Genomic DNA, 12,755 nt, shown 5'->3' on the forward strand with positions numbered 1-12,755 from the left:
ATTATTTTTTTAATATGTTGTTATATTCGATTTGCTAGTATTTTGTTTAGTATTTTAGCATCTGTATTCATTAGAGATATTGGTCTGTAGTTTTCTTTTTTTGTGCTGTCCTTGCCCGGTTTCGGTATGAGGGTTATGTTGGCCTCATAATATGTGTTTGGAAGTCTTGCTTCTTCAATTTTTTGGAAGACTTTGAATGTTTGATAGAATTTGCTAGTATAACCGTCTGGGCCTGGACTTTTATTTTGGGGGAGGTTTTTAATAGATTTTTCTATTTCTTCCCTACTAATTGGTCTGTTTAGGCTTTCCAGTTCTTCTTGACTCAGTCTAGGAAGGTAGTATTGTTCTAGGATTTTATCCATTTCTTCTAGATTGTTGAATTTAGTGGCAAAAAGTTTTTCATAGTATTCTACAATAATTCTTTGTATATCTATGATGTCCGTGGTGATTTCTCCTCTTTCATTTTGGATTTGTTTATATGAGTTCTTTCTCTTTTTTCCTTGGTAAGTCTTGCCAAGGGTTTGTCAATTTTGTTGATCTTTTCAAAGAACCAGCTTCTTGTTCTGTTAATTTTTTCTATAGTATTTCTGTTCTCTATTTCATTTATTTCTGCTCTGATTTTTGTTATCTCCTTTCTTCAGCTGGTTTTGGGTTGTCTTTGTAATTCTTTTTTCAGTTCCTTAAGGTGTGAAGTTAAGTGGTTCACTTGGGCTCTCTCTTGTTTGTTCATATAGGCCTAAAGTGATAAGAACTTCCCTCTTATCACTGCTTTTGCAGCATCCCATAGATTCTGATATGTCGTATTGTCATTTTCATTTGTCTGTATATACCTTTTGATCTCTGCGCTTATTTCTTCTTTGACCCATTCATTTTTTAAAAGTGGTCTGTTTAGTTTCTACTTTTTTGTAGGGTTTTTTTCCTCTTTTATGCAGTTGAATTCTAGTTTCAAGGCTTTATGATCAGAAAATATGCTTGGTACAACTTCGATTTTTCTGAATTTGCTGATGTTGTTTTTGTGGCCCAACATATGGTCAGTTCTTGAGAATGATCCATGTACACTGGAGAAAAATGTATACTCTGTCACTTTGGGATGAAATGTCCTGTAGATGTCTATCATATCCAGGTGCTCTAGTGTTTTGTTTAAGGCCAGTATATCTTTATTGATTCTCTGTTTGGATGACTGATCTAGAGCCGTCAGCGCTGTATTGAGGTCTCCAAGTATGATTGTATTTTTGTCAGTTTTTGTTTTAAGGTCAATAAGTAGCTGTCTTATATATTTTGGTGCTCCTTGGTTTGGTGCATATATATTAAGAATTGTTATGTCTTCTTGATTCAGCGTCCCCTTAATCATTATGAAGTGATCATTTTTGTCTCTGAGTACTTTTGCTGTCTTGTAGTCAGCATTATCAGCTATGAGTATTGCTACGCCTGCTTTTTTTTGGATGTTATTTGCTTGGAGTATTGTTTTCCAGCCTTTCACTTTGAATTTGTTTTTATCCTTGTTGCTTAGATGAGTTTCTTGTAGGCAGCATACAGTTGGATTTTCTTTTTTAATCCGTTCTGCTACTCTGTGCCTTTTTATTGGTGAGTTTAATCCGTTTACATTTAGTGTAATTATTGACACTTGTGAGTTCCCTATTGCCATTTTATACATTGCTTTCTGTTAGTTTTGTGTCTTGTTTGATTCTTCTCTTTCGTTTTTCTATCTTTTGTTTTTGTTTGGTTGTATTCCACACATCTTTCCTCTGTTGCTATCTTTTATAAATCGTGCTTCTGTGGTGGTTTTTCAATGGTGGTTATCATTAAGTAATGAAAAGGGTTCCTACCCTGTTCATTGTAGTGCACTATCTTGTGAGTACTTCTGCACTCCATCGTCCTCCCCCCCCCCTTTTTTTTGATGTTGTCACAGTTTAAATTTGGTTTTATTGTGTTCTTGATGGAGCTTTTACTTGTGGTTTGGTTTGGTTTTGTTCTTTTTATCTGGTTGGAAAACTACCCCTTAGTATTTCCTGGAGTGGGGGTTTTCTGATGATAAATTCCCTCATCTTTTCTGTATCTGTGAATGTTTTTATTTCTCCTTCATATTTGAAGGATAGCTTTGATGGGTATAGTATTCGTGGCTGAAAGTTCCTCTCTTTCCGGACTTTAAATATTGGGGTCCACTCTCTTCTAGCTTGTAGAGTTTCTGTTGAGAAATCTGATGATAATGTAATGGGCCTTCCTTTATATGTTGTATTCTTCTTTTCCCTGGCTCCCTTGAGAATTTTTTCTTTGTCGTTGGTTTGTGCCAATTTCACTATGATGTCCCTTGGAGTAGGTTTGTTGGGGTTAAAAAAACTCGGAGTTCTGTTTGCTTCTTGAATTTGAGGCTTTAGTTCTCTCCACAGGCTTGGGAAGTTCTCATCTATTATTTGTTTGAATATGTTCTCCATTCCATTTTCTCTCTCCTCTCCCTCTGATATACCTATTATTCTTATGGTATTCTTTTTGATGGAGTCAGACAATTCCTGTAGGGCCTGATATACCTATTATTCTTATGGTATTCTTTTTGATGGAGTCAGACAATTCCTGTAGGGCTTTCTCATTTTTTTAAATTTTTGAGTCTCTTTCTTCTTCTCTCTGTTGTGCCTCAAGTTGCTTGTCTTCTATTTCACTAATCCTACCTTCTATCTGGCCTGTTCTATTAGCTAAGCTTGTTACCTCGTTTTTCAGCTCGTGAATTGAGTTTTTCATCTCTGTTTGATTTGTTTTTATAGTTTCAATTTCCTTGGAAATATATATTCTTTGTGTTCATTGAGTTGTTTTCTGAGCTCCCTAAATTGCCTTTCTGTGTTTTCTTGTATATCTCTGAGTATTTTTAGGATTTCTATTTTAAATTCTCTGTCGTTTAGCTCCAAGGTTTTCAATATATTAAATTTTTTCTCCATAGATTTTTCCTCATCTATCTGTGCTACCTCTCTGTCTTTGTATCCATGATATTCAATTTCCTTTTCCTTAATGGCATCTGAGGGTGGTTTTGTTGATAGTATTAATGAGAATTAATAAAGAATAAAAAGTTAAAAAAAGAAAAAGTAATAATTATTATCCCCTCCCTTTTTTTTCTTCTCCTCTCCTCTCCCCTCCTTCTTGAGAAAAATCTTGTGGTGAACTGTGAATTATACTGTGCTAAATAGAACAAAAACTACCTATAATGGAGGGCCTGAGTTGGGGAGAAGTGATAAAGGGGCAAAAAAGGGGGTAGGGACCCACAAAATGCAAAAAAGAAAAAAATTTGGGTCAAGAATAAAATGATTTGCTTTTAGGTGATGGTTGACTAAGAGATATGATGAGAGGAATAAGAGGGAAACAGGAAAAGGGGGAAAACATTAAAAAATTACTATTGTATTTAGTGGAGCAAGAACTAAATAAAATAGAGAGCCACAGTTGGGAGCACTGCTAGTGAGTTTAAATAGTGAAATAAAAGAACCCCTAAGTGCCACAAAGAAAAATTTACTCCGAGATAAAATAATTTGTTCATGATTGAAGTCTGAATGAGAGGAAAAGTAAAGGAGAAAAGAATAAACTAATATAGAGGGAGAAAAAAAAAGAAAGAGGAAAACACAAAAAGAAGAAAAGAGAATAAAAGGAGAGAGAGAGTTAAGGTTTTTGGAGTGCAACCCTTATAGAGAGAAAGGAAGAAGAAAGAAAAGATAATGGGAGATGTAACACTTATGGATAGTGTAGTTCAAGGAGAGGGGAGAGTAAGACCGGCAGAGAAATAAACCACCAAATTAGAAGTGGAAGAAAATCATCAAGACAAGATAAGAGAAACAAATGAACAAATATAATAAAATGGGATATATTATAAAGTCAGTGGATTATTCTTGATTTTGAGAGGTTATCTTCTTGCTTTTTCTGTACTCTCCCTCTTTTTGGTTGGTGACTCTGTGCCCTGGGTTCTGCCCCTGTGGCATGCTTAAGTAGAGGCTTGCAGTTTATAAGTCTCTATGGCGATGTCATATATTGGGCTTCAATCTTGTTGGCAATCGAGGCTCATTTGCATTTACAAGCTCCGCCAATGAGAGAGTCTGTGTTCCCAGAGCCTCTCTCCTAGTCTTTCCTTCCTGAATTAATAGCCTGATGATCCAGCTATGGGGTTGCTTCTGCCTCTGCCTGGAGAGTAAGAGGCTCAAAGAGCTTGCAAATCCCCACTCTATTCACACTCAGCACAGGGCTCTTGGTAAGGCTCAATTAGTCAGAGCCCCTAGCATTATTAGGCGGGGCTTCAGCCCACACAAAAACCTCTGACTCTGCCCCTCTGTCCGGTAACACAGGCGCCCACTCCCGGGGGAATCTCTCGCCCACTCTCCGCGCTCGCCAACCAGGAAATCAGGCCGGCAGCCTCTTACTCCGAGTGAGGCGCCCTGCCCACACAGAAAAGTTCAAGCGTAGGGAATTTTGCTCCCACTCCTCCCCACATGCTGCTTTTTGGGACGCACGGGTGACCCCGTGATTCCGGTTTTGGCCCACACACAGGCCTCTCACTCTGCCCTTCTGTCCAGTAACACGGGCGCCCACTCCCAGGGCTCTAGTAGGAATCTCTCGCCCACTGTCTGCGCGCTGACCAGGAGATCGTGGCAGATGGCTGTCCCAAGTGCCTTTCTTTGTCTGGATTTGGCGCATTAGCTTGTGTTGACTGGGTTGCCACAAGCATAGTTTTAACTCGGCTTGGATGCCACAGCCTGGTTTGGACATGGTGCCGCAGTCTGGTTCTATTCACACCCTATGCCCGCCTTAGTTCCTATACTCTCTGTTCCTAGTGAAAGCAGCCCTTATTTAGGTTAGTGAGGAAGGCTGAGTGTTTCTTCCTCCTTATTTCTTTCGGGATTGATTATATATTTAGTAAATTTTTCGCTCGATCATACCTTCGCATCTAGTGTGGAACTTATGGAGGCTCCAAGGATAGATTTTTCTGTCTCTGGTTGAAGATCTTGTTTAATTTGGGGGGAGATTTATCGGTATCACTCCTTACAGCGCCATTTCTCTGACATCAGTCTCTTTTCCCTTCTTGCAGCCAGTGGCTCAGTTGGTTCGAGTGTTGGCCCCAGGCACTGAGGATAGCTCTATTGATTCGAACATCAGCCCCAGTCAGAAGTTGACAGGTGGTTCCTGGTTGGGGTGCTTGGGGGAGTCTGTCTCTCTCTCTCCCCTCTTCTCACTGAAAAAAAATGATTTAAGATTCCTATAATAGTATATAGTGGTTTTGGTTATTGCTAAACAAAATGAGCTGCCAGACAAATTAGCATACACTGTTGTATTTGGCCTTGTTATATATTATTCTACCTAACAGGTTAATTTAATAGGTTCTATTTAATTAGAAATTATTGAAGCTACATTTTGAAGGTTTTGTTTTCTTAAGGAGACAGTTAGAAAACCTTGATTATATTTTCCTCAATTCTGTCTTTTTGAGAAATGAATAGTGGAGGGTAAAACATTTTAGTTTACCCATAGAATATTTCAAGTCAGGAAGCAAAACTATTTCAAGGTTGATTAGCATCCGAAAAAAGTATTTTAGTTCTATTTATTTTTCTCAGTGGTGCAGGTTAGCTATTCTAGTTGGGTCAGTTAGCATTAAAACTCTTAGTCAACCCTTAAAATGTGATTCAGATTTTCTTCTCTGAGTCTTCCAAACTCTCCAACAGTTGTTCCTCTCTCTGAACATCCATGATGTTTTTTTTGTATTATACTAGTTATAGTTTTCATTATATTGGAAATAATTGTTTTATTATAGGCTGCCCTTCCCCAAACCCTGGACTTATCCATGCTTCATTCACTTTCTGCCATCCTAGCGTTGTGTTTATGTGGTGACTGGAACATAAAAATGTTAGGTATGGAAGGATGGAGACTAACTCGTTATTGTAGTTTCTTTTCTCAAAGAGTCAGCCCCAATTATAAACTATGAGAAATACTGAGATCATAATGACTTTTGATAATGCAACGTTTAAGTTTGATTTGAAGTATGTAATTTATTTTTGTGAGGTAATAGTTACCATACAGGTTTGTGAATCTGCAGATATGTGCTGCCTTTAAAAATGTCTCATTGTGTAAAAAAAATAAACTAACCCTGTTATTTTCAAAAGCTAAAGCCTAATATTATAGACTTGTCACTTTCTTTTTTTTAAGGATCAAAGTAACAATGAAATTATGATTGGAGTGATGTCAGGAGGAATTCTGATTTATAAGAACAGGGTACGAATGAATACCTTTCCATGGTAAGGACTTACATCAATACTTTTGCTTTCTTTGTTGTTACTAATATAATAATTCATATTAAGGACAGTGGCTGTTGAAGTATATTAATGTTGGCATGCAAATTTATTGCACTTACTGGGAATCCACCAGAAGATACCAAAAAATTTGAGTTTTTTATTTCAAAAATTGCTTTGCCTATAAGAAATATTACTTTATGAATTTTGTTTTAGAGAATCTGTAATTAATTCTGTCACATAATAACTCACATCATGTTTACCCTGTCTTGCATTATGCAAATTCTTTAAATACAGTATTTAAATGCATATAATGAGGTACTGGTTTGTTAATTGAAACACAGTCATTGTTGCTGAAACAAAGACCCACTATTACAGTGGTTTAAATTGGTGCTAAGAAAGTATGGTAGTTCTGTGGGGTATAAAACTCATATATTTGATTTTTAGGGTTTTGGGGGGTAATTTTGTTTTACTGCTCCATTGTCTTGAGCATATTGTCTTTTTCCTCATTGTCTAAAATTACTTACGCAATGTCGCTTCTGTATCCCAGAATGAAGAAAAGGGAAAGGTAGCATCTGTTACTTGCCTTTGGTCAGAATCATAAAACATGAAAATTATAAAAATAACATGAAATAAGTAACTCAAGTTTTAAAAAAATAAAGTTATTTTTTTAGGGTAAGAAACAAATACAAAAGAACTATATTGTATTAATTTGTTTCTCTTCATAGCTCTTGAAATATTTGGTACTGATTTTTCAATATCTGAGTTTTCTTTAATAGGGTTTTATTTTTATTTTAATGGGGTGACATTGATATATCAGAGTACATATGTTCAGAGAAAACATCTCCAGGTATTTTGACATTTGATTATGCTACATTTCCATCACCCAAAGTCCAATTGTCTTCCGTCACCTTCTAACTGGTTTTCTTTGTGCCCCTCCCCTCCCCTCCCCCAAACTCCTCTCTTTTCACCCCAACCCCGTAACCACCACACTCTTGTCCATGTCGCTGAGTCTCATTTTTATGTCCCACCTATATATGGGATCATATAGTTCTTAGTTCTTTCTGATTTACTTATTTTGCTCAGTATAATGTTATCAAGGTCCATCCATGTTGTTGTAAATGATCTGATGTCATCATTTTTTATAGCTGAGTAGTATTCCATAGTATACATGTACCAAAGCTTTTTAATCCACTGGTCCACTGACGGACACTTGGGCTGTTTCCAGATCTTCGGTATTGTGAACAATGCTGCCACAAACATGGGGGTATATTTCTTCTTTTGAAACAGTGCTATGGTTTTCTTGGGGTATATTCCTAAAAGTGGGATAGCTGGGTCAAAAGGCAGTTCAATTTTTAATTTTTTGAAGAATCTCCATACTGTTTTCCACAGTGGCTGCAGCAGTCTGCATTCCCGCCAGCAGTGCAGGAGGGTTCCATTTTCTCCACATCCTCGCCAGCACTTATTCTGTGTTGTTTTTTTGATGAGCGCCTTTCTGACTGGTATGAGGTGATATGGCACTGTGGTTTTAATTTGCATTTTTCTAATGATTAGTGATGTTGAGCATTTTTTCATATGCCTATTAGCCATCTGTATGTCCTCTTTGGGAAAGTGTCTATTTCTTTCGCTCATTTTTTGATTAGATTGTTTGTCTTCCTGGTGTTGAGTTTTATAAGTTCTTTATAAATTCTGGTTATTAAGAATCCCCTTACCAGACATATTGTCTAATACGTTCTCCCATTGTGTAGTTTGTGTTTTTATTCTGTTCTTATTGTCTTTAGCTGTGCAAAAGCTTTTTAGTTTGATATACTCTCATTTGTCTATCCTGTCTTTTATTTCACTTGCCCGTGGAGATAAATCGGCAAATATATTGCTGCGAGAGATGACAGAGAGCTTACTGCCTATGTTTTCTTCTAAGATGCTTATGGTTTCACAGCTTACAGTTAAGTCTTTTATCCATTTTGAGTTTATTTTTGTGGATGGAGTAAGTTGATGGTCTAGTTTCATTTTTTTTGCAGGTAGCTATCCAGTTTTCCCAATACCATTTGTTGAAGAGGCTGTCTTTACTCTATTGTATGCTCTTACCTCCTTTGTCAAATATCAGTTGTCCATAAAGGTGTGGGTTTATTTCTGGGTTCTCTGTTCTGTTCCATTGTTCTATATGCCTGTTCTCATGCCAGTACCAAGCTGTTTTGAGAACAATGGCCTTGTAGTATAACTTGATATCCGGAAGTGTGATACCTCCTACTTTGTTCTTCCTTTTAAAGATTGCTGAGGCTATTTGTGTTCTCTTTTGGTTCCATATAAATTTTTGAAATATGCGTTCTTTATCTTTGAAGTATGTCATTGGTATTTTCATTGGTATTGCATTGGATTTATAAATTGCTTTGAGTAATATAGACATTTTAATAATGTTTATTATTCCTAACTATGAGCACGGTATATGCTTCCACTTCTTCGTATCTTCCTTGATTTCTTTTTCAATGTTTTATAATTTTGCAAGTACAAGTCTTTAATCTCTTTGGTTAAATATACTCCTAGGTACTTTATTTTTTTTGGTTGCAACAGTGAAGGGGATTGTTCCCTTAATTTCTCTTTCTGACAGTTCATTGTTGGTGTATAAAAATTCCTCTGATTTATGAGTATTAATTTTATAACCTACCACCTTGCTGAATTCATTTATCAGTTCCAGTAATTTTTGGACTGAGACTTTAGGGTTTTCTATATACAATATCATATCATCTGCAAGTAATGATCATTTTACTTCTTCTTTTTTAATTTGGATGCCTTTTATTTCTTTTTCTTGTCTGATTGCTGTGGCTAGGACTTCCAGAACTATGTTGCATAAGAGTGGTGAAAGGGGGCACCCCTGCCTTGTTCCTAATCTTAAGGATATTGCTTTTAATTTTTGCCCATTGAGTATGATGTTGGCTCTGGGTTTGTCATAGCTGGCCTTTATCATGTTGAGGTATGTTCCCTGTATTTCCACTTTTCTGAGATTTTTGATCATGAATGGGTGCTAGATTTTATCAAATGCTTTTTCTGCATGTATTGAAATTATCATGTGGTTTTTCTCCTTCCTTTTGTTTATGTGATGAATCACACTGATTGATTTGCAAATATTGTACCAGCCTTGCTTCCCAAAAATAAATCCTACTTGATCATGGTGTATGATTTTTTTCATATATTGCTGGATCTGGTTTGCTAATATTTTGTTGAGAAATTTAGCATCTAAATTCATCAGAGATATTGGCCTGTAATTTTTTTTATTTGTGTTGTCTTTGCCTGGTTTTGGAATCAGAATTATGCTCACCTCATAAAAGTAGCTTGGAAGTCTTCCTTCCTCTTGAATTTTTTGAAATAGCTTGAGAATGATAGGAGTTAGTTCTTCTTTGAATATTTCATAGAATTCACTTGTGAAGCCATCAGGCCCAGGCCTTTTCTTTGTTGGGAGTTTTTTGATAACTGTTTCAATCTCATTTGTTATAATCGGTCTGTTTAGGTTTTCTGATTCTTCCAGATTAATTTTTAGAAGATTATATCTTTCAAGGAATTTGTCCATTTCATCTAGGTTGTCTAGTTTTTTGGCATAGTATTCTCTTACAATATTTTATATTTCTGTTGTGTCAGTTGTTATTTCTCCACTGTCATTTCTAATTTTATTTATTTGAGTCCTTTCTTTTTTTTTCTTGGTGAGTCTGGTTAAAGTTTCATCCATCTTGTTTACCTTTTCAAAGAACCAGCTCCTGGTTTCATTGATCCTCTGGATTGTTTCTTTAGCCTCTATGTCATTTATTTCTGCTCTGATCTTTATTATTTCCTTCCTTCTACTGTATTTGGGGTTTACTTGCTGTTCTTTTTCTAGTTCTTTTAGATGCAGGATCAAGTTGTTTATTTTAGCTTTTTCTAGCTTCTTAAGCTATGCCTTAATGGTATGAACTTCCCTCTCAGGACTGCCTTTGCTGTGGCCCATAAATTTTGAGTTGATGTATGTTCATTATCATTCATTTTTAGGAATTATGTTATTTCTTCTTTGATCTCATTGTTAACCCATTCGTTATTTAATAACATGGTATTTAGTTTCCAAGTGTTTGAGTATTTTTCAGTTTTTTGTTGTGATTGATTTCTAGTTTCATGCTATTTTGATCAGAGAAAGTGCTCGATATTATTTCAATCTTCTTAAATTTGTTGAGACCGCTTAAGTGCCCTAACATGTGGTGTATCCTAGAGAATGTACCATGAGCACTTGAAAAGATTGTATATTCTGATTTTTTAGGGTGAAAGTTTCTGAAGATATCTGTTAAATCGATTTGATCTAGTGTGTTCTTTAAGTCTGCTGTTTCTTTGTTAATTTCCTTTCTTGAGGATCTATCTAGTTATGTTAGTGGGATATGAAATCTCCTACTATGATAGTATTGCTCTTTATCTCGCCCTTTAAATTTATCAAAGTCTGCTTCATATATTTAAGTACTCCTATATTAGGTGCGTTGATACTTATAACAGTTATATCTTCCTGTTGGATTGCTTCCTTTATTATTATGTAGTGAGCTTCTTTATCTCTTATTATAATCTGTTTTAATATCCCTTTTGTCTGATATAAGTATTGCTACCCCAGCTTTTTTTTTCACTTCTATTTGTGTGAAATATTGTTTTCCATCCTTTTATCTTCAGTCTATGTGTATCTTTTGTTTTAAGGTGTGTCTCTTGTGGACAGCATATGTATTGGTCCTATTTTCTTATCCTCGCAGCTGCCCTATGTCTTTTGATTGGCTCATTTAATCCATTTACATTTAACTTTATTATTCATATGTAGTTTATTGCCATTTTATTCTTTAAAACTGTATTGATCTTTTGTTATATTCTTTTCCCCTTTAATCTGTTTACAACAGGCCCCTTAGTATTTCTTGCAGAATTGGTTTGGTGTAGTGAATTCCTTGATGTTTTTATTTTCATTTTTTGTCTGGAAAGCTTTTTATTTCTTTTTCAATTTTAAACGATAGCTTTTCTGGATAAAGTAGTCTTGGTTGTAGGCTCTTGTTCTGCATTACTTGAGTATCCCTTGCCATTCCCTTCTGGCCTCAAGTGTTTCTGTTGAGAAGTCAGAAGTCATCCTTATGGAGGCTCCTTTGTAGGTGATATCCTTTTTTATCTCTAGCAGTTTTTAATATTTTCTCTTTATCTCTTTTCTTTGGTATTTTAATTATGATGTGTCTTGGTGTAGATTTCTTTGATTTTCTCTTTGAGTTCTCTGTACTTCTTGAACTTGTGAGATGTTTTCCTGCCTCAATTTAGGGAAGTTTTTAGCTATGATATGTTTGAATAAAGTCTCTATCCCTTGTTCTTTTTCTTCTCCTTCAGGAACCCCTATAATGCAGGTGTTATTTCTCTTCATGGTGTCACAGAGCTCTCTTAGAGTTTCCTCAGACTTTTTGAATCTCTTTTCTTTTTTCTTCTCTGCTTCCGTGCCTTCATTTATCTTGTCCTCTAACTTGCTGAGTCAATTCTCAGCTTCAACTATTCTTTCTTTTAATTCCTTCCATTGTGTTCATTTCTGATATTGCATTTGTCTTTTCAAACTGATTCTTTTTTATGATTTTAATTATCTTTATTATATTTGCTATCTCTTAGGTGTTTGTAATGACCATCTATTGTTCAAAGATATTTGAGCATCTTAACAATCATTATTTTAAACTCTGCATCTCGTGATTTGGTTATATCTGACTTATTCAGGACCTTTCCTGGGGATTTCTCTTGATTCATTTGTGTTGCATTTCTCTGCCTTCTCATTTTTTCTGTGTAAAAATGTTTTGGCCACTGGGTTCCACTAGGTGTGGCCACTTTTCCCTAGGTGTGGTTTGTCTGCAGGCCCGCCACCCCCGTTGCTGCTTCCTAGGGCATTCTGGTTTGGGTGTTTCCAGTGCCAGCCCCCTGGGATGTTGCTGTGGTTTACGCCTCTCCTTCATGGGATGGGCTGTGATCACATGCTCGGGTGTACAAGCCTCGGTGGCCTTGGCCTTCGCCCTGCTCCCACGTGTTGGGTTATGCGCCTGCGCCCTAGCACCAAGCCTTAGCCCTGAGGGCAGGGGTTGAGCACCTTTGCTCTGCTGCGGGTGTCCACCTGATTCCCGGCTTTCACCCCACCCCTGTAGGAGGAGCCCACTTGCTGGACGGCTGCAAGCCTGGGCTCCACAGACTGGGCGGGGCTGCATGCACTTACTCAGTCGTAGGACCCTGCCTTTTTTTGCTTTCACTCCACCCCTGCATCAGGCCACAAGCCTTGGTTCCGCTGGCTTGGCTAGTCTGTACTCCTGCGCCCTAGGTCAATGGCAGGTCTCTGCCCCTTCTGAGGCTCCTCCCCTTCCCCCGCAGGCTGTTTTGATGGCGGCCCTCAGCTGTGCTTGACCACTGTCACGCATCTTCTTTGCCCCAGTTGGGCAAGACTGAGCTCACACCTGGGCCTCAGTTGCCTTCCGGCTTTCATCCTTGCCAATGGAACCGTGCTTCCACGTC

General features: G+C 37.0%; 1 protein-coding gene across 8 annotated transcripts in view; it reads left to right on the plus strand.

Annotated features, from left to right (window-relative positions):
* Nucleotides 1-12,755, plus strand: part of PTPN4 (protein tyrosine phosphatase non-receptor type 4) — a 215,378-nt gene that overhangs the window by 95,367 nt on the left and 107,256 nt on the right. For all 8 annotated transcript variants that reach the window (XR_010725661.1, XM_066233164.1, XM_066233163.1 and 5 more), the window contains one exon: nucleotides 6,163-6,251. Coding sequence is in view for 7 of the 8 variants with exons in the window: in XM_066233164.1 (XP_066089261.1) it covers nucleotides 6,163-6,251 (89 nt within the window). In the remaining variant the exon portion in view is untranslated. The remainder of the gene's footprint in view (nucleotides 1-6,162; nucleotides 6,252-12,755) is intronic.

The sequence above is a fragment of the Saccopteryx bilineata genome, chromosome 5, assembly GCF_036850765.1.
Source record: "Saccopteryx bilineata isolate mSacBil1 chromosome 5, mSacBil1_pri_phased_curated, whole genome shotgun sequence".
NCBI classification, from domain to species: Eukaryota; Metazoa; Chordata; class Mammalia; order Chiroptera; family Emballonuridae; genus Saccopteryx; species Saccopteryx bilineata.